The sequence below is a fragment of the Microcebus murinus genome, chromosome X (genome assembly GCF_040939455.1).
Source record: "Microcebus murinus isolate Inina chromosome X, M.murinus_Inina_mat1.0, whole genome shotgun sequence".
In the NCBI taxonomy this organism is placed as follows: domain Eukaryota; kingdom Metazoa; phylum Chordata; class Mammalia; order Primates; family Cheirogaleidae; genus Microcebus; species Microcebus murinus.
In genome coordinates, this window is record NC_134136.1 from 88,883,152 (window position 1) to 88,907,184 (window position 24,033).

General features: G+C 41.6%; 1 protein-coding gene across 1 annotated transcript; it reads left to right on the plus strand.

Moving 5' to 3' along the window:
• Nucleotides 1–1,566: 1,566 nt before the first annotated feature.
• Nucleotides 1,567–23,668, plus strand: TLR7 (toll like receptor 7). Its single transcript, XM_012784818.3, has 3 exons — nucleotides 1,567–1,713; nucleotides 2,046–2,146; nucleotides 20,037–23,668. Exons 2-3 carry the CDS (start codon nucleotides 2,144–2,146, stop codon nucleotides 23,184–23,186), a joined length of 3,153 nt encoding a protein of 1,050 aa, XP_012640272.1. The 5' UTR covers nucleotides 1,567–1,713; nucleotides 2,046–2,143; the 3' UTR covers nucleotides 23,187–23,668.
• The last annotated feature ends 365 nt before the right edge of the window (nucleotides 23,669–24,033 follow it).

Sequence of the window (24,033 nt, forward strand, 5' to 3'; positions counted from 1 at the left end):
TGGAAATTGGTAACAGAGCGAGACCTTGTCTCTTTAAAAAAAAAAAAGGCTGGGAGAGTGGATCTGGTGGGAGAGTGGATTCTGGTGGGGCAAAGGGAAAGCTTACAGCCTGCTAGGTAAAGTATTATGGTCCACACCAGGCATCCTCAAACTACGGCCCGAGGGCCATATGTGGCCTGCAGAGGACTTTTATCCAGCCTGCCCCTGCTGGTGCTTTTGCCACTGCTGCCTGTCCTTCTTAGCAGCTGACTCATCCCGGGCCCACAGTGCGCATGTGTGGAATGTATGCCACACTCTCCAACGGTCTGAGGGACAGTGAACTGGCCCCCTGTTTAAAAAGTTTGAGGACCCCTGGTCCACATTATCCCAGCCATCTTTGTAAGTAGAGAGTTTATTTGGGCCAAATTCTAGAACTGCAACCTAGGAGACACAGATTCAATGTCCTGAATATATGCTCCCTTCCCTCACCCTCTTAGTTCCTAGGTATTTCCTGTCAATTTCCTTCCCATGTATTCCAGATTTCCCCGCTTTCTTTTTTTTGTTTTTTTTTTTTTTGAGACAGAGTCTCCCTTTGTTGCCCAGGCTAGAGTGAGCGCCATGGCGTCAGCCTAGCTCACAGCAACCTCAATCTCCTGGGCTCAAGCGATCCTGCTGCCTCAGTCTCCTGAGTAACTGGGACTACAGGCATGCGCCACCATGCCCAGCTAATATTTTTTCTGTATATATTAGTTGGCCAATTAATTTTTTTCTATTTATAGTAGAGATGGGGTCTCACTCTTGCTCAGGCTGGTTTCGAACTTCTGACCTCGAGCAATCCGCCTGCCTTGGCCTCCCAGAGTGCTAGATCATTGACTTTTCAATTTAGTATATATTAACCCTGATTATTATATGCAGATTTCTTCACACCAAACTCTGTTTTCCAAATTCTCTGCAGGTGGACTAAGTGGATTAAGGAACTTTAAACATAACTACCATATTTTGAGTCTACCTACAAAATGCCCGACAATCAGTTAAGAAGGAAACAAGTCTCTCTGGGCCCATGCTTTGAGAAGCGAGGCCTTATATGACGCTAGGCTGCAAGTGCAGCTGATCCTTTTTAGCTAAAGTGAGTGGACTGACTGGTAGCCTTGCCACTGCTTAAAGACAGAACCAGGTAAATTTAGACATGTCTCTAGGCTATTTATACAACAGTGGTTCTCAACCTGGGGCGTTTTTGCCTCTCAGGGGATGTTTTGCAATGTCTGGGGACAACTGTGATTGTCACAACCAAAAGGGGGCAGGCAGTGCTACTGGCATCTGCCAGTGGGTACAGGGCAGGGATGCTGCCAAACATTCTACAATGTAGCAAAGAATTATCTGATCAAAAATGTCAATAGTGCCAAGGTTGAGAAACCCTGCTATAAAAAAGAAGGAAGATTGGTCTATTAGTTTGTTTGGATTTGGACGAGACAATGCCCCAGTGATGGTGGTAGAAATAAGAGGAACCTGGTGCTTCTGCAAACTCCCTATGTGGGGTGGCTTAAATAGTCATGCTCCTCCCCCTTCCCCCATCTTGTCTTTGTGCTTGGAAACTCCAGGGCTGGCACCCTGGAGTCTCTGTGACTCTACACTTCCTGTCGCCTTGTCTCTTCATCTCAGAAGACTGCAGATATAGGCTCACTCCATGCCATCAAGAAGGTATTTTAAACATTGGAACAAATTTGGATCATTTAAGTAAGTAGATGTATGTGCTGTTAGAAGGGAGTGGGGAGGAGAGGAGTGGGAACCCAAATCATATGCAAAAAAAAAACAAAAACCCACTTTTTTAGAATATAAAGGAAAAAAGTGGTAGTCTAAAATGTCAATTCTTTGAAGATAAAGTTAGATTTCAGTAACATTAGAAATTGTTTTCTGGAGTATAGCTCTAGTCTACTTAACTTTGAGGAAGTAAATACTATAAATAGATGTTTCAAGCACATTTTAAAGCAATGCTCCCAGCGTGTCTTTAAGCTACAGCATTTTGCTGTCTTTGAAATGTAAAGCATGATGCCTTCTCTTTATCTTAGTTGATGCTATTGGGCCCATTTCGAGCTGATCTTGGCACTTCTCAAGCTCTGCTGTCTTCAACCAGACCTCTATATTCCATTTTGGAAGAAGACCAAAAATGGTAAGAACACCTAAGAGATCCCTAAAAAGCATTATCCGTAATCTTTGTGGAAAGAACTGAAACAAGCTGGCAAAAGCAACTGTAAGAATCTGTACTTAGGTTGTTTGCTGGGGGAAATTGCTTCGTGATTATTTCATAATCGAGATTAATCAAGGGGGCATTTCGTAATTTCGGATTAATCTAAGCTTGCTCGGTCTAACTTCCTACAAGAGTTAAATATGTGCTGTAGGGAGGAGGAGCAGATGTTTGAATTGGGGACAGATCTTACAAGGGATCTCACTTCTTCATTACATTTCTGACTTTCAAGCTGTAACAAATCACTGAATCGCTGAAGTTACTTGTGCTTTTTCCAGCATATGGTGTGGTCTGCAGATGGGGGTGTAGGGTGGGGCTGATAGCACTTGGATTGTGGGGAACGCCCGGGTTGGAGAGCTGTCAAAGAAAACCAGAGCCAGGCAGTAGCTCAAGCACTGCTATCAGGGCTATTGCAATAGGGGGAAAGGGAGCTCAGTACAGAATGGGGCTCGACTCCCAGCACAGCGAAGACCAGTGAGGATTTATGCCAAGGAGCAGGGTAGTGGTCTAACGGAAAATGACTAAGAGGAAACATCAGTGGGGAGGGGGATTCTGGCTGAACCCACCTGATGAGATTCTAGCTGAAGGCGGGCCAGGGTGATGAGACACCACCTGTGGGAAGGTGGAGGATGCGGCATTTGACCAGATATTGAGGGTGATCACATACCAAGAGGGGGGTGATCCTTGATAATAAAATGATTTAGCCGGATTCCTGCACAAACTAGGCAATGGAAAGACAGAGGTGAAGCTCAAAGGCCAAGGCCCAGGGGCTTACAGGAGCCTGACTCAAGTACAGTCAAGAGAGTCTTTGTCAGGGCTGGTTCTCCCACTCACTAGCTGGGGGACCTTGTGCCTGTCATCTGAACCCTTTAAAACTCAATTTCTCTGACTATAAAATGAGCATCAGAATACCTCCCCAGCTGCCTTCCAGGGCCAGTATGTGGCTCAATTAGCAGAATATATTTCAAGTCCTTTGCAAGTGATATAAGTGTGAGTTATTAGGTATGCCAAAAATAATCAGAAAAACATCAGTGGCCTCTTTCTAAAACTATTTTGTCACTTAAATCAGACACTTTCTAAATGTGAATGTTGGCTCCCAGCCTCATTTTGTGTCTAAGGTCCAATGAAGCGTTAACCATGGGGCTACTATGTGACAAAGGAAACAACTGCTTATAGTTTCATTTCCTAGAAACCCAGATGTCTATTTTAATGCAAACACATGCCCACATCTGTCTTTGCCCATTGAGCGATGGCATGATGGGAATGATAGAGCTCACATTTCTTGACCACTTACTATGAGTCAAGCATCATGTTGAGGGCTTGATACACTTGCTTCTATTTCAGCCTCAAAATAGCCCAGTGAGGTAGAGATAAGAAAACTGGGACTTCAAGAGGTCAAGGAGTTTGAGTGGACTTGGCTGGGGCAGCCTGGCTCCGGAAGCTGCACTCAAGTCCTCTCTGTTCTTCTTAGACCAAGCCCAGCACACTGCGTTACCCAGCAGATGTGTAATAAAGGTGGGGTGGATTATGATAGCTTATTATTCAAGTACATAGGGGAAATCAGTATATCTTTTCTAAGACATGAAAACAATTTTCGAGAGAAGAAATACAAAAGGCCAAAAAGCACAGGGAAATACTCAACTATATTAATAGTCGTATGTCAGATCCTTTGATCTAGAAATTCTACTTCTAGAAACTCTTCTTAAAGAAATGATCAGGGATGTGGCCAACTATTTACCAACATAGTCTGTGCAACAGAGAGAAGAAAGTATCTCATGTCCCATGTTGGGGAGGGGTGAATTAATTGTGGAATAATTGTGGAATATTATGTTGCCATCAAATCATGTTTTTTTAAAAACAATACTGAATAACATAAGAAAGTACTCATGGTATGGTGTTAAATGAAAAAAGCAAGCTAGATATTGGTAAGGGTCATATATTCCTGTTTTTTTAATGCACATGCTAGACAGGTGCTAGATGCTTACTAAATGCTGGATGATCTGTGATGATGGCTTACATACATAATGTGTTACATATTTCAATTTTACAAAACAGCCCTGCATTATAACCATTTTACAGTTAAGAAATCAGACTCTGGGGAGGTAAAATGATTTATGGAAGTCAGAGAGCTCTTATGTGGCAGAACAAGGATTTTTGTTGTTGCTGTTTTTAGAGACAGGGTCTTACTCTGTTGCTCAGGCTGGAGTGCAGTGGTATGATCATAGATCACTGCAGCCTCGAACTCCTGGCCTCAAGCGATTCTCTTGCCTTAGCCTCCTAAGTAGCTGGGACTACAGGCACATGCCACCACGTCTGGCTAATTTTTCTTGTAACTTTTGTAGAGATGGGGTCGCTCTACTCTGCCCAGGCTGGTCTCAAACTCCTGGACCCAAGCGATCCTCCTGCCTTGTCCTCCCAAAGTGCTGGGATTACAGGTGTGAGACACAACCGTTGACCTGCAGAACAAGGGTTTAAAACCAAATCTTTCTACTGACAAAGCCCTGGCTATTACTAAAATGCTTCTCACTATGCGGAATAGATGCAAGGATGTGAAATTAGTACTAGAAGGAAACATGCCAAAGTGTTAACAGTAGTTAAGCAATTTTAAAAGTAAAGACATTCTGCTCTTGGCCAGGCGTCGTGACTCACGCCTGTATTCCTAGCACTATGGGAGGCCAAGGCCAGAGGATTGCTTGAGGCCAGGAGTTCCAGACTAGCCTGAGTTAGAGTGAGACCCCATCTCTACCAAAAAAAAAAGAAAGAAAGAAAGAATAAAAAACCAGGTGTTGTGGCCAGAGGCTGAGGCAGAAGGTTCGATCAGAGCCCAGGAGTTGAAGGTTGCAGTGAGTTATGACGACGCCACTACACTCCACCCAGGGCGGCGGAGTGAGACTCTGTCTCAACAAAAACAAACAAGGCAACTAAAGACCCCTCCTCACAGCCCCTCACCCCTTCATATAAAAAAACCACAAGACATTATTCTGCTCTTAACTATAACAAGTTTCTTCATGACTAAATAAAGGGTTACTAAGGAATTCATTTATTAAATTAATCTAGTCTGATTATTTAAAAATTTGGAAGGCTGTGCTGAAATTAAAAACCATCATTATAGATTAACCAGCCAGTCTCGTTGCACCCCAAGAATAAATAATTTATATCTCAGAAGCTTACCAAAGTTTAGGGCTGTGGTTGGCAAACTATGGCCCATAGGCCATATCCAACCTGCCACCTGTTTTTGTACAGTCCACAACTTGGTTGTTTTTTTAATTTTTTTTTAATTAATTAATTTTTTTTTTTGGAGACAGAGTCTCACTTTGTTGCCCGGGCTAGAGTGAGTGCCGTGGCGTCAGCCTAGCTCACAGCAAACTCAAACTCCTGGGCTCAAGCGATCCTACTGCCTCAGCCTCCCAAGTAGCTGGGACTATAGGCATGTGCCATCATGCCCGACTAATTTTTTCTATATATATTTTTAGTTGTCTAGCTAATTTTGTTTCTATTTTTAGCAGAGACAGGGTCTCGCTCTTGCTCAGGCTGGTCTCAAAGTCCTGAGCTCAAACGATCCACCCTCCTCGGCCTCCCAGAGTGCTAGGATTGTTTTTTTTTATTATTATTTTTAATGGTTGAAAAAATAATAAAGCAAAATTACTATTTTGTGGCATATAAAAGTTACATATTGTCTATATGTGCTTTTGCACTATCATGACAAACTACTCAAAGAGTTGAGTAGTGTGACAGAAGACCATAAGGCCTGCAAAGCCTAAAATATTTACTAACTGGCCCTTTATAGAAAAAGTATATCAATCCATGGTTTACAGAAAACAAGGAGATAGGGTGTATGACAAATAAGATTGAATATCTTATGGTCTTTGGGGACTGTCGTGGTGCAGAATAGCTGTCGAGTTCCTAACTTATGTAAGACGATATCATTTTATTCTTTTAATTTGAAAACTAAGTCTGTTGGCTGAAATGATATGAAGTAAATGATAAGTCTCTCCTTTTTCAAAACAAGTAAGTGGTTTACATCCTTGTACTTGAATTGTTTTTGTTATATAATGTAACTTTGATATTCACACTCTTTACATTTTACAGAGATTAGCCTATAATTAGAAATATTTCAACATTCATAAAAAGGGGATATTTGGTCATACATCTATTTGGAAAATTCCTAGCAGAAGCTCGATCCATAAAACAAACAGCACTTAAGCAACTTCCCTTATTCACAGTGCTTGATCAGCCTCTAAGGAGATATGCGCAACACAGTTCTAGTTACCAAAGAATTCAGTGTCATATCAACATGGCAACAGGTCAGAGAATTCCAATTCAAGGGTTTCCAGCAATTGCCTCCCCCTGCCTCCTTACTTCTTCCATGCCTCAGTATTTCTGCAGCCAGGGAACCACCCCCTCTTGCTACACCCAGCCCACCCCTTGCTTCCACAGCTTGGCTCAAGGGACTCCGTTCCCCAGAAATGTGGATTCCAACATTTCTATTTATTTATTTATTTATTTATGAGACAGAGTCTCACTCTGTTGCCCAGGCTAGAGTGCCGTGGCATCAGCCTAGCTCACAGCAACCTCAAACTCCTGGGCTCCAGCGATCCTCCTGCCTCAGCCTCCCGAGTAGCTGGGACTACAAGCAAGCACCATCATGCCCGGCTGATTTTTTCTATATATTTTTAGATGTCCAGCTAATTTCTTTCTATGGTTTTAGTAGAGACGGGGTCTCGCTCTTGCTCAGGCTGGTCTCGAATTCCTAAGCTCAAGCAATCCTCTTGCCTTGGCCTCCCAAGAGTACTAGGATTACAGGTGTAATATTTCCTTTTAAACTCAGGCAACATGGCTTTTTTCTGCTCTGTGATCTTGAAAGTTGATGGAAGGAGCGGCTGAGTGCACGAAGCCATTGTCCTCTGTAACCTGGCGTGTCATAGACCAAGGGGGTGCCCAGTGTGCGGACTTTCTGATTGGTTGGTTGGGTAAAAGAGTGGAGTCAGGAGAGAAGCAAATTCTTTCTTAATTCACTATAAAAATGTTCCCCAAGCCTCAAATAGTCTCATCTCAAGATGAGTTTCCTTTTGTGAAGAATTTTGCCTGTCCAAGCCGCCCTAGATCTTCCTTGCCCTGCCCTATGTTTTCTTTTCCCATAATACTTCTCACCTAACATCTGATATCATCTATAACAATTATATATTTTTGTGTTTACTACGTGGAGAACATAAACTCCAGAAAAGCGGGAATCTTTTCTGTTTTGTTCACTGATGTCCCAAGCGTGGGGGAAGAGTACCTGGCAGGTGGCAGGTATCAATAAATACTTGTTGAATTTTTCCTTTTTCACAAGTTCCTTTCACATGGTCATGATGAGGTGTTATTTCCTCTGTGATTTGATTTTTTACAAAAATGTTTTAAGAAAAACAATACTTGTTTTTGTTAAAAAGTCAAAAGATTAGAGAAAGATATAACATGAAAGCAGAAGTCCCCTTCTCCCCAATTACAGGCTCCTTCGTACCACTGCCCAGAAGAAATTGCTGGTAAAGATTTCTTGTGTATTCTTCCACAATTTTCTCTGCAAGTGCAAATATATGCAGATATGTATTCATCATAAAGGCACCATATGCTATGTGTTATTTTAATGCTGCTTTAAAAATCCCCTTTATTTTTTATTACTAGTAGATCAGGCTGGGCGAGGTGGCTCACGCCTGTAATCCTAGCATTCTGGGAGGCCGAGGCGGGCGGATTGCTCGAGGTCAGGAGTTCAAAACCAGCCTGAGCAAGAGCGAGACCCCGTCTCTACTATAAATAGAAAGAAATTAATTGGCCAACTAATACATATAGAAAAAATTAGCCGGGTATGGTGGCGCATGCCTATAGTCCCAGCTACTCAGGAGGCTGAGACAGAAGCATTGCCTGAGCCCAGGAGTTTGAGGTTGCTGTGAGCTAGGCTGACACCACCACACTCACTCTAGCCTGGGCAACAGAGTGAGACTCTGTCTCAAAAACAAACAAACAAAAATAATAGATCATGCACAGCTTTTCATGTCAACACCTCTGGCTCTACCACATTCTTTTTTTTTTTTTTTTTGAGACAGAGTCTCACTCTGTTGCCAGCGCCAGAGTGCCGTGGCGTCAGCCTCGCTCACAGCAACCTCAAACTCGTGGGCTCAAGCGATCCTCCTGCCTCAGCCTCCCAAGTAGCTGGGACTACAGACATGTGCCACCATGCCCGGCTAATTTTTTTCTATATATTTTTAGTTGTTTGGCTAATTTCTTTCTATTTATAGTAGAGATGGAGTCTTGCTCTTGCGCAGGCTGGTTTCGAACTCCTGACCTTGAGTGATCCTCCCATCTCGGCCTCCCAGAGTACTAGGATTACAGGCGTGAGCCACCGTGCCCGGCCTCTACCATATTCTTTTTAAGGAACATTTGGCATTCCATTATTGGTAGTTTTCAATTTTTAACCATCACCCCAAATTAATGGATTGTTATCTAGTTCTCATTCTTACTATTTCAGAGAGCTGAATCAAACTAACAAAATAGTTTTATAGGAAGACATACTATGCTTAGTATTACAAAAAGATGTACTAGTTGTTTTTTCCCTCTCTCTCTGTGGAATCCATAGGGTCCTAGTGATTCGAAGCTTGGCTTAGAACATTTTGAAACAGCAGCAGCCCAAAGTTCTGGGGTTCTAGAAAGACTCCCAGCTGAGGACAGATCCCAGCAGATGAGTTTCAGGGGGCTCTGGGCCAACCATCAGAGTCATAAGATAAGCACAAGAGAAAAGGACCACTGAGGTCAGTTAGCTGTACCCCACAGTTTGTAGATGAGAACGTCAAGGTTTAGGAGAATTCATTCGGCAGCTCTGCATCAGACAGAGGCTGAATCCTGATCCAATTTTCAGTTCACAAGATGCCAACCGCCAGAATAAGTAAACACGAGGAGAAGTCAGACTAATCCTGGTCTTCCTCTAACTTGTTGCAAGACACAAACCACTTGCCCACACTTCCTCATTTTTGCCATCTAATAGTTACTGCTTACATACACATCCTTCTCACCCCTCCAGAGTGCAACCAGCTATCTCTTACAGGCTTGCAAAGTTTCGAAGATAAAAATGCTATTTGCAAAGCGTGAAATTAGGAACAACTTGGTAAATGTTTTTTCCTATTAGTAATCATTTCTCTGCAAATGTAAACAGTCTGGTGGGAATCTAATATGAATCTAAAATCAGAATAATTCAATTTTGAATATAGGCTTGTGTCCTTCCATCAAAATAATGCGTCCGAGTGAATAGATTTTGCCACCTTGAAGAGTTATTTATTCAAGCTTTTATTTGAAAGGTGGGCAAGCAGAGCTACCTTTAGGCCTGACTTACCCTTGTCCCACGATCTCTTATTTTTTCTCACCATGGATTTTCCTGACAGCAGAGAGAATTCTGTGCTCAAGAGACATGCACAGCTTCTGATGAAGCAGCCGTGGAGGTATCTGGGTCCTAATGGGGCAGGAATGGTGTCTGGCTCATCATCATTCTCCTACTTGTCTAGCACAGTACCTTGCACGGAGTAAATTCTCAATGTTTGTTGAATGACTGTGAGCATATAATTCTTTATTGTGAAGGTAAAGCTCAGCGTGCCTTTACATTTATAAACTCACAAACTGCCTTAATGAAGCATTGCTTGACATCGGATGCAATTCATAAAAAATATATCATCTGAAAAGTCTCTTTCTATTCTCCCTTAAGCTGGTCCCACTCAAAACATAAATACCCTTTTTAAATACTTGTAACCTTTTCTCATGAAAACAACCAACCAATCCCCTCCCCCCAAAAAAACCCTAAATAGTACAAAATAGAAACATTTGAGTGTCAAGAATCCTTTAATTGGAAAGGAAAATAACCAAAATGCAGACAACGTTATATCAAGTGCATTTGCTATAACTATGAGGCAACTTGACACTGGCCAAAATTAAGTTTGAATCTTGGTTTGAAATTGTATCTCTGATCTTGCTTCCTCATGCGTATGGGAATATTAATATGCCCTTTCAACTTCAGTGTGAGAGATTACTGGTGTAATATAAATGATGTGTTTGCCTTAGCACCTGGCACACGATAAGTAATAAAAGACAGCCATTATTTTTAAAAAAATCAGACAAAAATGATTGTCTGATGGCTGCTTAACCTGAATTCTACATTTTCCATTTTAACTAAAGGGGTGATTTATTGAGAGACTGGAAACACCTGTGCATACAAAATCACACATTCCCATTTTTACCATAATTAGTTTGCTAATTGCGTATCCAAATTTACCCAGTCTATTTGCATGTGTAATTAGCTATGATTCATTACCAAAGCCGGGCCTATGCTATGGCATACTATGCTATTTTACAAATCAAATTACTGAAAGATGCATGTCTTTAGGCAGTCATTGCCAAAAAACCAAGCAAAACAAAATAACATGGATTATTCATCTTGGATGAAAAAATAGACTTGGCTCAATGCTGAACCTTTAAATTTCAAAATAACGTTAGTTGAAGCTTATGTCTGAAGCAGGTAGTTTCTAATGGTTTGAAAGGGGAAATTTCTACACTTAAGGAAATCTTCGTGGGTAGAACAAAGGAATATTTCACATTTTTAAGCCATCTTCTCAAGAGTATCTTTTAAGTTTGGAAGCCTGAAAGGTATACTTTCTCTTGAAATAATAAATTTAGAAAGGCTTTGTCCATCAAGTTTGTTTTTTTCCCCTCACCCACTTGATCAGAACCCAACTTTCTCATTGCAGTTAATCTTCCTTCTCGAATGGATCTTAGAATGCAAACTTGTTGGTGTCTCTGAGTCCAGGCTTCCTGTGGAGACTGCATGGACAGCCAAAAGACATCTTGCTTGGCATAGGCAGGGGTGCTCAAACTTTTTAAACAGGGGGCCAGTTCACTGGCCCTCAGACCATTGGAGAGTGTGCACTGTGGGCCCGGGACGGATCAGCTGCTAAGCAGGACAGGCAGCGGTGGCAAAAACACCTGGAGTGCCGGATAAATGTGCTAGGCGGCCCGCATGTGACCTGCTGGCCGTAGTTTGAGGACGCCTGGCATAGAACATTCCAAGGGCCAGTTGGGCTTGGGCTCAACTATTGAGCACAGGACAAGGATGGCCCCATCCTGGCTGTGTCTACTCCCAGGAGAGACAAATGAGCTCTGCTTTCACTGGGGTTTCAGGTTCAAAGGCAAAGAGCTGCTGAGAAAAAGGATTATGAAAGAGCCCTGCAGCTCCACTTCCTGTGCCCTTCCAATGACACCATCCCCCTTTCTTGTGTGGCACTTTCCCCACTCCCACCCTTCCTTTAAAGATCCCTAGCTCTCCTGGTGTCTCGTCATCCTCTTATCAAAACCTGATACTCGGGGGGGTTCATGGGGAAACTTTACTAGTTATAATAGTTTAATATGAGACTTCTATGGGATTTTAAGAAAGTTCAAAGCCTTGATTTACTCAGCAAATATTAATCTTGCACTCACTATCTGGCACACACAATAATCATGGAGTATATGTAAAGACAAGGTTTTGGGACCTTAAAATGTTCACCATCTACGGGGGAAGATAGCTGACTTGATATCTCAAGAGGTAGAATAGGCCAGGTGCGGTGGCTCACACCTGTAATCCTAGCACTCTGGGAGGCCAAGGCAGGAGGATCGCTCAAGGTCAGGGGTTCAAGACCAGCCTGAGCGAGAGCGAGATCCCATCTCTACTAAAAATAGAAAGAAATTAATTGGCCAACTAAAAAACATATATATAAAAAATTAGCCGGGCATGGTGGCACATGCCTGTAGTCCCAGCTACTGGGGAGGCTGAGGCAGGAGGATCGCTTGAGCCCAGGAGTTTGAGGTTGCTGTGAGCTAGGCTGACGCCACGGCACTCTAGCCCGGGCAACAGAGTGAGACTCTGTCTCGGAAAAAAAAAAAAAAAAAGAGTGCACACTCTGTTCCTCAGTTGCCTGGGTCTCATCTTGGGCAAGTTATATCACCTCTGCACTTCACTTTCCTCATTATAAATGAGTTTATCTCTCGAAATTGGGATAAGGATTAAATAATTTTGAAATTAGTGACATGTGAATGGATTTGCAGACTTTACAGGTAATACAATTTCTTATAACACTCAGTAGACTTGGACCGGATTTGCTTAGAGTTAATTCCACGTATAAGCCTAAGATTTTGTCTAGACCTGGGGTCTGCAAACTATGATCTGTGAGCTAAATCTGTCCCACCACCTGTTTTTGCATGACATGTAAGCTTAGAATGAGTTTTTCAATTCTAATTAGTTACATTCTTGGTTTTTTTTTTTTTTTGAGACAGTCTCACTCTGTTGTCCTGGATAGAGTGCGGTGGCATCAGCCTAGCTCACAGAAACCTCAAACTCCTGGGTTCAAGCAATCCTCCTGCTTCAGCCTCCCAAGTAGCTGGTACTACAGGCATGCGCCACCGTGCCTGGCTAATTTTTTCCACATATTTTTAGTTGTCCAGCTAACTTCTTTCTATTTTTTTAGTAGAGACAGGGTCTTGCTCTTGTTCAGGCTGCTTTTGAACTCCTGACCTTGAGCAATCCTCGCGCCTCGGCCTCCCAGAGTGCTAGGATTATAGGCGTGAGCCACCACGCCATGCCAATTAGTTACATTCTCAATGGTTAAGTACCTACATAATCTCCTCAATTTTGCCTAAAATATTTACCAGCTGGCCCTGTACAAAAAAAGTTTGCCAACCTTTGGTCTAGACCAACGTTGTCTAATAAAACTTTCTGTAATGATAAAAATGTTCTATATCTGTACTCTCGAATGTAGTAGCCACTAGCCTAAGGTGGCTTTTTGAGCACTTGAAATATAGTTAGTGTGACAGAGAAATTGAATTTTAAAGTTGTATTTAATTTTAATTAATTTAAATTAAAAAAATACATGTGACTAGTGGCTATCACATTAGAGCAGCTCTAGACATTTTTAAGTCCAAAGACTCTGTGTTCTGTCAATGTTCCCCTCTCTCAATCTAATCAGCTACCCGGAGGCTGCATGAGTCAAGGAGAAGACAATCCTCTTCATCAGATTTTTGCCCTGGACTGGCTTTCATTGTCTGCTAGAAAATGCTTAATGGAAAGTGCTTGAAAAATGCATGCAGGGACACACTTATTTCCTCTAAGGCTGCTATTTTGGCTCTATCCATTATATCCGCTTTAGTTTGGAATGAAGTACAATAGTTGGCATTTTTAACCCCGCAAGTCCCCAAATATAGGACATCTTATTCAACTTAGAGTTCAGGGCTGCAGGCAGAGAAAACCTCTCTTAGCAAAGCTATATTTCCTTCCATCACTGCCTGCGAACTGGCTACCTTCAGCCCTATTTCGTTTCTCCCATAGACTGCTAAAAATAGTACGATGCCATAAACACACAATATTCATTGAAAATATTCATCATTATGAATATTGCCCAACCATTTTCCCTAAGAGTAAAGTCACAGTTGGTGTGCGTTCTGCCCTCCAAGATAGCACAGGTGAGGGTTTTATCAAATATCTTGCGTGATATGACATGACCCACCAGCTTTCCAGCCTTTGATATCTTTCTTGCCCACAGCCTGATGCCATCAGCATCACATATTTTAGATTCTCTCATGGGCAGCAATTTATTTCCAAATTCTTTCTTTTTGCGAGACAGGGTCTCACTCTGTCGCCCAGGCTGGAGTGCAGTGGTATGATCATAGCTCACTGCAGCCTCCAACTCCTAGGCTCAAGTGATCCTCCTGCCTCAGCCCCCATAGTTGCTGGGACTACAGGAATGTGCTACAACATCCAGCTAACTTTTAAAATTTTTTGTAGAGTTGGGGTCTCCCTATGGTGCCCAGGCTGGTCTCGAACCCCTGGCCTCAATCGATCCTCCCATCTTGGCCTCCCAAAGTGCTTGGGATTACAGGAGTGAGTCACTGTGCCCAGACTATTTCCAAATTCTATACTGGTTTAAATCAGTTTTGCAGCTGTGCAATAGAAAATCCAATTAACACTGGCTTAGAATAACAATTTTCTGATTTCTTGTAAACTCCTGGCAGTCAGCAGTTCAGTGCCATTATTTTTTTTTTGTTCATATCTTGTAATTTTTTCAAATATAAAAACCACATTTATGAGACAATGAAAAATCATGGATTTGTTTTTAAATGACATTTTTGTCCTTTTTAAAATTTCTGCTCTGCTTTACGAGGTCATAAAAAGAAGGATCTGGATACTTCAGATCATTGACCTTGTTGCTCCACCATCTCTAGCATGTTTTCCTCAATTGCATCATCCAAGATGGTTAGTTACAGCACCCACATTATAAGAAACCAGATGGAAGTAGATGGGAGAAAGAGGAACAGCCCCACCATTTAAGGACATGTCCCAGAAATTGTATGCCTCTCTTCCTCTCACATCCCATTGGCTATAACTTAGCCATATAGCCATGCTTAGGTGCAAGGGAGTCTAACAAATAGAATCTTATTTCTGAGTGGCATATGCCCAACTACAAACAGAGGCTCTAGCACTAAGAGATGAGAGAAAGGGGGGAAAGATGTTGGGAGAAATATAGCAATCTCTGAACTCTATGAGGATAATCAAAAGAATTATTTGGAAGTATCAGAAAATACTCTATGGAATAAGAACCACATACAATGAAGCAACACATATACAAGTGTCAGCATCTTGTCTGGAATGAGCTAATGGTTTTTCTACATTGTATTTGAGATATGTACATTTTTTTCTCCCCTCCACGGGATTTTGAGCTCCTTAAGGGTAGAGACTATGTATCTCCTGGTCCTGGTACATATCCAATACATATCTGTCAAATGGAAGAATGAATATGAGTCATTGGGATTTCAATATTTACTATGAATTCTTTCATACAAGATACTTGGTACAATTCCTAGCTAAGGAATTATTGGAGAATTGTCTGGTCCAGATCCATTATCTTGGCCCAGGAGGGTTTTCTAGGTCCTTGATATGTCCCATATTGTTGTTCTGTGTTTGTAACTCTTTTTTTTTTTTTTTTTTTAAGAGAAAGAATCTCACTCTGTCACCCAGGCTGGAGTGCAGTGGTGTGATCATAGCTCACTGCAGCCTCCCATTCCTGGGCTCAAGCAATCCTCCTGCATCAGCCTCCCAAGTGGCTGGGACCACAGGCACAGGCCACCACACCTGGCTATTTTTAAAAAATTTTTTGTAGAGATGAGGTCTCGCTATGTTGCCCAAGCTGGTCTTGAACTTCTGGACTCAAGTGATCCTTCTGCCCCAGCCTCCCAAATTGCTAGGATTACAGGCATGAGCCATGTGTCCACCTCTCTTTTGCAGGGAGTCTTCTCCTAGTCACAGAGCCTGCCTCAGAGGGGTACTTGGGTAGTGAACCACCACGCCAGGACTAGGACCCAATTCTTCCAACCCTCAATCCAGAGTTCTTTTCACAACCTCGTGTGTAACTAGTGCAGTAAGAGATGAGAGGAGGGAGCAATTACTTCTGTCTGATTTGATCCCAGAAGATTTCTTGGAGAAGGTGGATTTGAACTGGTCATTATACAAGCAGAGCTTCTTAAACCTTTTCCCTCCCAAGGAATCCCTAGGCAGGTAGAAGAGATAGAAATGTCACCCCTGTGGAGGAGTCAAGGGGTATAGCCCAAAGGAACCTACTCCAAGGAGAAATTTCTTTAAAATAGTTTGCTTTACTTCACTATTCATTCATGCATGCATTTATTCTTTCGTTCCTGTATCTAGCAAACATAATGGAGTTCTAATTATATGCCAGGTATTGTTGTACACGATGTGCTGCTCTCTGGGAGCTTACATTCTCATGCAAAATAAACATTAAGTGAATAAATACATATGTCAGCAAAATAGTTTCTGATTGTGCTAAGGACTACGAAGATCAAACAGGGTAGTCTAATGCAGAGTGCATACACTTGTCTGTGCCTCAGTTTACTAATTTGTAAAATGGAGATAATAATAAAGGTCTACAATTCCAAAACCCAAGACTGAAAGCTTTGCCTTAACTCAGTTGATTGCAAACATGATAGGATCTCAACACATCTGGAGGTCAATCATGACCCAAATTGAAAGAGTTACTTATTTTTTTTTTAAATCCCACTTAGAGTGGACAATCCTACATATCATTACTGAAATTTTTGTATTTTGATTATGGGATGCTGCCCCAGGCCCCAATGGATACCACATAATATAGGCTACAAGCATCATATTGCTTTCTAAAATCTGAAAAATTCTGAATTCCAAAACACATCTAGCCCCAAAGGTTTTTGAGACAGAGTCCCACTCTGTTGCTCTGGGCTAGAGTGCCGTGGAGTCAGCCTAGCTTACAGCAACTTCAAACTCCTGGGCTCAAGCAATCCTTCTACCTCAGCCTCTCGAGTAGCTGGGACTACAGGCATGTGCCACCATGCCTGACTAATTTTTTCTATATATTTCTAATTGGCCAATTAATTCCTTTCTATTTTTAGTAGAGACAGAGTCTCGCTCTTGCTCAGGCTGGTCTCGAACTCCTGAGCTCAAACAATCCACCCACCTTGGCCTCCCAGAGTGCTAGGATTACAGGCATGAGCCACTGCACCTGGCCGCCCCAAAGGTTTTGGATAAGGGATTGAAGACCTGTAGTACCCTTCTCGTGAGGTTATTGTGAGGATTGAATGAGTTAATATATGTAAAACACTTAAATGATGCCCGGCATATGGCCAGTGCTACCTGAGTTAACTACTGTTGCTATCATTGTCACTATTCTAACATGGGAGGGTATTTCGATAACTTGGTCAGGGAAGGTCTGTCTGAAGATGTGTCACTTGAGCAGACAACTAAGGGACGGTAATGACCTGGCCGTGGGAAAAGGAGGAGAAAGATGATTTCAGGAAGAGGAAATGGCAAGTGCCAAGACTGAGGTGGTGACAAGCCTGGCTCGAATGCAGAACAGAAAACGGGCCAGATGGCTGATGTGTGGTGAAAGAGGGGAAAGATGGTTTAAGGTCAGAGAGATAGGAATGGAGTTGCAACACACATGATATATGCAATGGTAAAGACTTTGGATTTCATTCAAAGTGTGATAGGAAGTTGTAGCTGATTGGATTCAGATTTATAAAGAAAGAATGCTCTGATGCTGTTTGACAATGGATTGTGGAGGAGAAGAGGAAGCAGGGAGATGGATTTGGAGTCTATTGCAGTGGTCCTGGCAAGACCTAATGGAGTGGGGAGGTGGCAATAGACAAGGAGAAAAGTTGACAGGTGCAAGGAAAAAAGCTGAGAAATAAGGGGGGGAAAAGCTTTCTGTTTTATTTGGCATTCTAATTTATGTCACTGTGTAGATGCTACAAATCAGGACTTTTGAGAAACTCGGTTTGATGATTACTGTCCCAGTCACTTCATGTGTTTAAGTCAGTTAATTCAGGGATCCTCCACTTCTTTCCAGGGTCTCATCTAGGTTCACTGGAATGGGATGGGAAGAGGGTACTGGTTCACGATTCGCCTTTATCTGTGTTTGCCCCATCTGGAATACAACTCACCTCTCTCTTCCACAACATCACTCTCAGCAGTATTACCTATTACCTTCCATAGAAGGATCCATGAAGCCACCATGTCTTACAGAAGCATAGCCAGAGGTGGGGTCCAGGTCTCGGATCCTATTATCAGGAACCATACAAATGGCTCACTCTACTCCTCTCCTTTCCTCTTCTGAAGCCTGCCCCCCATCTTGACTCCAACCCCTCCTCCCTGACTAGTGAGCATTTTCCCTAAATCTTTGAATAAAAGTGATGCTCTAGGAAGATGTACCATATTTATCTAAGGGCTTCTCGTACTCCTTGGCCTATTGCCATATATTTCCAAGTAACTGAGTGTTCCAGTTTGGAAAACATAGCCTGAAAAAATAACTAGAAATCTGGAGATGAAGATGGTAGGCAAGAGGACTTCAAATGGAGAAACTTGCAAGTCAGGGAACTTGAGTTTAGTGATTAAAGAAGCTGGTAAAGGAGATGGACCAGGTAAGCCTAGACAAGTAGACGGGGGACAAATTTTGAAAGACATTGGATGCCGAGATAAAAAGCATGAGCTCATGCTGTAAAAACTAGGATTAAAAAAAAAAGGAAATCATTTTAAGGATTTCAAAGTAAGATGATGATTGATTCAGGGTTGAGAAGCTTGATGGACAGAGTGGATTGGGAGAGCGAGAGCCAGGGACAAGGACGAAACTTGGGAGTGGGCCAAGGATGCAGGAATCTCAGCTGATATTGTGGCAGCTAAAATGGCAAAGCAAGGAGGATGCTGTGAAGAGCAATGAGGAGGTCAGGTGGATTCAGGAAATGGATTCAAGGATGGGGAGGAAGAGACAGAGTGATGAGAAGGAAAAAAAGGACAATTTTGTACCTCCAACTCCAACAAACTTTAGGCATGTAAAGATGGCTGAAAAAACCTTTTGAGATGCTTCTGAGCCATCTTGCATTGGAGAAAAAGAAAGCTGAGGGAAATTTTGCTTATTTATCTCCTATTAGAAGAATTAAGGGCAATAGGCGTTTGGTTTCTTAATCAACCAATCTTGTTGATTGGTTGATTAAGTTGATCAACTGAATTGGTTGATTGGTTGATTCAGTCACTTGGGAGGACAAAAGCATTAGTTGAGCTAGAAGCCTATGGTAGAGACACAGACCGGACCATTCCATGTATAAGTACTAGTTAAACTAAAACCAGCATTCTGGAATAAAATATTAATAGCAACCCTGAAACTTGAGAGCATGTCCATTGTGTAACCACTCTCTAAGGCAGAACCACTTGAAGGTCATATGGTGATTATCAAAGTTTTTCAGTGCTTCCCATATTCCCTGTTAAGGCCTTTCTCCTCAGGGTCCCAGTGTCTGTCATGCTAAACCTGGCTGCCCAAGATCCACCATTATGAGTAAGTTCCTATATGTCCCAGTTTGCCTGAGAGACTCTTGGAGTACGCCTACAGTCTTGGCATAATTATTAACAGCACCTCCCTTCACTCTCATGAGTATTCTGCTTGATCAATTACATGGTTGTTCTGATTGCACATCACCCAGACAGTGCCCTGACTCTACTACTCTCTCCTCTCCAAATGTAGTAATGTAAACCCAATGTGTAAGGAAAATGCTCATCATAAAAATCCCCTTCAAGATAATTTCCAAGATGATTTCCAAAAACAATCCAAGAAGAGAGGCAGATTATAGAAGGGCAGTGCCAGAATGGCAGCAGTGTATGTTTGATAATCAAATGGTATGTATTAGTTGGGTGACCTAGGGCAAATCAGTTAATATTGCTGAGCTATATCTTCACTTGTAAAATGGGAACAATAGATCACCCTCATTTCCCTACTTAGACTATTATGAAGGTCCAATATTATGAAATACTCTTGTAATGTGTACCACAGCAGGCTTACCAAGTTAACAATAATTGCACTAAAGTTTTAATGTGTTATTCTTCCTAGGTGTGTCTGCATTTCAATATTCCTTTGCCCTCCAAATTTCAGACTTTGGTAGCTAATCAATTGCTCTGCCATCGTAGTGTTCTATGTAACAACAAATAGGAAAATGCTGCTTCTACCATCTTAGAAGTTTTTTGCTAAAAAGCTAAGAAGCTAAAAGCTAAATATGCAGTTAAATTATTGCAAAACTCAGTAACTGGCAAATACAGTCATGGCAGGGTGCTACTTAGACAGTTAAGAATAAGACCTGAATTATTTATTTTAAAAATGTAGATAAAAAGGCAGAAAATGGGAATTTTCGATTCTGATTCTTGGTATATTTTAGAACAATGATTTGTTCTTTCTTATAATTTCAGGTGTTTTCAATGTGGACATGGAAGAGACACTTTCTTATCTTTTTTAATATAATCCTAATTTCCAAACTCCTTGGAGCTAGATGGTTTCCTAAAACTCTGCCCTGTACTGTCACTGTGGATATTCCAAAGAACCATGTGATGGTGGACTGCACAGATAAGCATTTGACGGAAATTCCTGGAGGTATTCCCACCAATGCCACGAACCTCACCCTCACCATTAACCACATACCAAACATCTCCCCAGCCTCCTTCCAGAGACTAGAGCATCTCGTGGAGATTGATTTCAGATGCAACTGTGTACCTATTCGACTGGGGTCAAAAGATAACATATGTACCAAGAGGCTGGAGATTAAACCCAACAGCTTTAGTGGACTCACTTATTTAAAATCCCTTTACCTGGATGGGAACCAGCTTCTAGAGATACCTCAGGGTCTTCCACCCAGCTTACAGCTTCTGAGCCTTGAGGCCAACAGCATCTTTTCCATCATGAAAGACAATCTAACAGAATTGGCCAACATAGAAATACTCTACCTGGGCCAAAACTGTTATTATCGAAATCCTTGTAATGTTTCATTCTCAATCGAAAAAGATGCCTTCCTAAACCTGAAAAAGTTAAAAGTGCTCTCCCTGAAAGATAACAATGTGACAGCTGTCCCCACTGTTTTGCCATCTACTTTAACAGAACTCTATCTCTACAACAACATCATTACAGAAATCCAAAAAGATGATTTTAGTAACCTCAACCAATTGCAAATTCTTGACCTAAGTGGAAATTGCCCTCGTTGTTATAATGTCCCATTTCCTTGTACACCTTGTGAAAACAATTCTCCCCTACAGATTCACAAATTAGCTTTTGATGCATTGACAGAATTAAAAGTTTTACGTCTACACAGTAACTCTCTTCGGTGTGTGCCCCAAAGATGGTTTAAGAACATTAAAAACCTTAAGGAACTAGATCTTTCCCAAAACTTCCTGGCCAAAGAAATTGGAGATGCCAAATTTTTACATTTTCTTCCCAACCTTGTCCAATTGGATCTGTCTTTCAATTTTGATCTTCAGGTCTATCATGCATTTATGAATCTATCAGATACATTTTCTTCACTGAAAAACCTGAAAATTTTGCACATCAGAGGATATGTCTTTAAAGAGTTGAACAGCCTTAACCTCGCCCCATTACATAATCTTTCAAAGCTTGAAGTTCTTGATCTTGGCACTAACTTTATAAAAATTGCTGACCTCAGCATATTTAAGCACTTTCAGAGTTTGAAAGTCATAGATCTTTCAGTGAATAAAATATCACCTTCAGGAGATTCAAGTGAAGTTGGCTTCTGCTCTAACACCAGAACTTCTGTAGAAAGTCTTGGATCCCAGGTCTTTGAATCAATACATTATTTCAGATATGATGAGTATGCAAGGAGTTGCAGGTACAAAAACAAAGAGACTCCTTCTTTCATGCCTTTTAATGATGAGTGCTACTCATATGGGCAGACATTGGACCTAAGTAAAAATAATATATTTTTTGTCAAGCCCTCTGATTTTCAAAATCTTTCCTTCATCAAATGCCTAAACTTGTCAGGAAATGCCATTGGCCAAACTCTTAATGGCAGTGAATTCAAGCCTTTAACGCAGCTGAAATATTTGGACTTCTCTAACAACCGGCTTGATTTACTCTACTCAACAGCATTTGAGGAGCTTCAACAACTGGAAGTTCTAGATATAAGTAGTAACAGCCATTATTTTCAATCAGAAGGAATTACTCACATGCTAAACTTTACCAAGAACCTAAAGGTTCTGAACAAATTGATGATGAACGACAATGACATCTCTACCTCCACCAGCAGGACCATGGAGAGTGAATCTCTCCAAACTCTGGAATTCAGAGGAAATCACTTGGATATTTTGTGGCGAGATGGTGATAACAGATACTTACAATTCTTCAAGAATCTGCTAAAATTAGAAGAATTAGACATCTCTAAAAATTCTCTGACTTTCTTACCTCCTGGAGTTTTTGATAGTATGCCTCCAAACCTAAAAAATCTCTCCTTGGCCCAAAATGGGTTAAAATCCTTCAATTGGGGAAGACTCCATTTTCTGAAGAATCTGCAAACTTTGGACCTCAGCCACAACCAACTGACAACTGTCCCTGAGAGATTATCCAACTGTTCTAGAAGGCTCAAGAAACTGATTCTTAAGAATAATCAAATCAGGCATCTGACAAAGCATTTTCTACAAGATGCTTTCCAGTTGAGATATCTGGACCTTAGCTCAAATAAAATCCAGGTTATCCAAAAGACTAGCTTCCCGGAAAATGTCCTCAACAATCTGGAGATGTTGCTTTTGCATCATAATCGGTTTCTATGCACCTGTGATGCTGTGTGGTTTGTCTGGTGGGTTAACCATACGGAGGTGACTATTCCTTACCTGGCCACAGAAGTGACTTGTGTGGGGCCAGGAGCACACAAGGGCCAGAGTGTTGTCTCCCTGGATCTCTATACCTGTGAATTAGATCTGACTAACCTGATTCTCTTCTCACTTTCCATATCTGCAGCTCTCTTTCTCATGGTGGTTATGACAGCAAGTCACCTCTATTTCTGGGACGTATGGTATAGTTACCATTTCTGTAAGGCCAAGATAAAGGGGTATCAGCGTCTGACACCAACAGACTCTTGCTATGATGCTTTTATCGTGTATGACACTAAAGACCCAGATGTGACAGAGTGGGTTTTGGATGAGCTGGTGGCCAAATTGGAAGATCCAAGAGAAAAACATTTTAATTTATGTCTTGAGGAAAGAGACTGGTTACCAGGGCAGCCGGTTCTGGAAAACCTTAACCAGAGCATACAGCTTAGCAAAAAGACAGTGTTTGTAATGACAGACAAGTATGCAAAGACTGAGAATTTTAAGATAGCATTTTACTTGTCTCATCAGAGGCTCCTGGATGAAAAAGTAGATGTGATTATATTGATATTCCTTGAGAAGACCTTTCAGAAGTCCAAGTTCCTCCAGCTCCGGAAGAGGCTCTGCGGGAGTTCTGTCCTTGAGTGGCCAAGAAACCCACAGGCTCACCCGTACTTCTGGCAGTGTCTGAAAAATGCCCTAGCCACGGACAATCATGTGGTGTACAGTCAGGTGTTCAAGGAAACTGTCTAGCCTTTCTTTGCAAGATGCGACTGCCTAGCTTACCAAGGATACACCTGGCTGCCTAGATTTGCTCATAAATGTCTCACCAAAAGAGTGTTTTGAAATTCTCTAAGAGCTGGCATGCCCATATTAGAGGGGAGTCACCAATGTCCGACAAAGGAGTTAAAAAGATGGGGTTTATTAATATATGATGCATTGAGTCCTCTTTCTCATCTCTGTGTGTCTGCATTCCACTTGAGTCTCTCCCCTCAGCTCTTGTATAAAATGCTGTTGGGAGCAGGGTGAAAGTAGAGAACACGGGGCTCTGATTCTTCTGTAATTGGGTGATGAAATATACATACAGTCATGAAATTGGGAAGAACCACACTTCTACCCTTAAGAAGTACTGGTATGTTCATAAATAAGGAAAAAAAATGTTCAAGCTCCATCTGTATGACACCAAAATGTACCAGACTTAGTTTAGTGAAATAAAAACTCATTTAGCTCCTCAACCAATTGCTTCTGTCTCATCTAGTGCCCCCTTCTGTGCAGACCCAGTGTTGGTAGTGCCTCTCACTCTCTTTTCCCTTGGGCCTGACGCTGGGTTCCATAGGGAAACAGTGAAGAACTTGTTTATCATCGATGGATATGGTCCACCTACAAATGGAAAAACATTAAAATGATCTGCCTTTATACAAAGTGACACTCTTTCCCTTTGATGACCTGCTTAATGTTTTTGTCTGCATTGCAAAATACTATATCCAAAGTAAAATTCCCTCATCTAATGATCTTTCAAACTGCTTTGTTGACTAATGCCATAAATTTTAAATATCTGCAACCTTGATATATCAACATTAGATGGTTTTGATGGTAAATC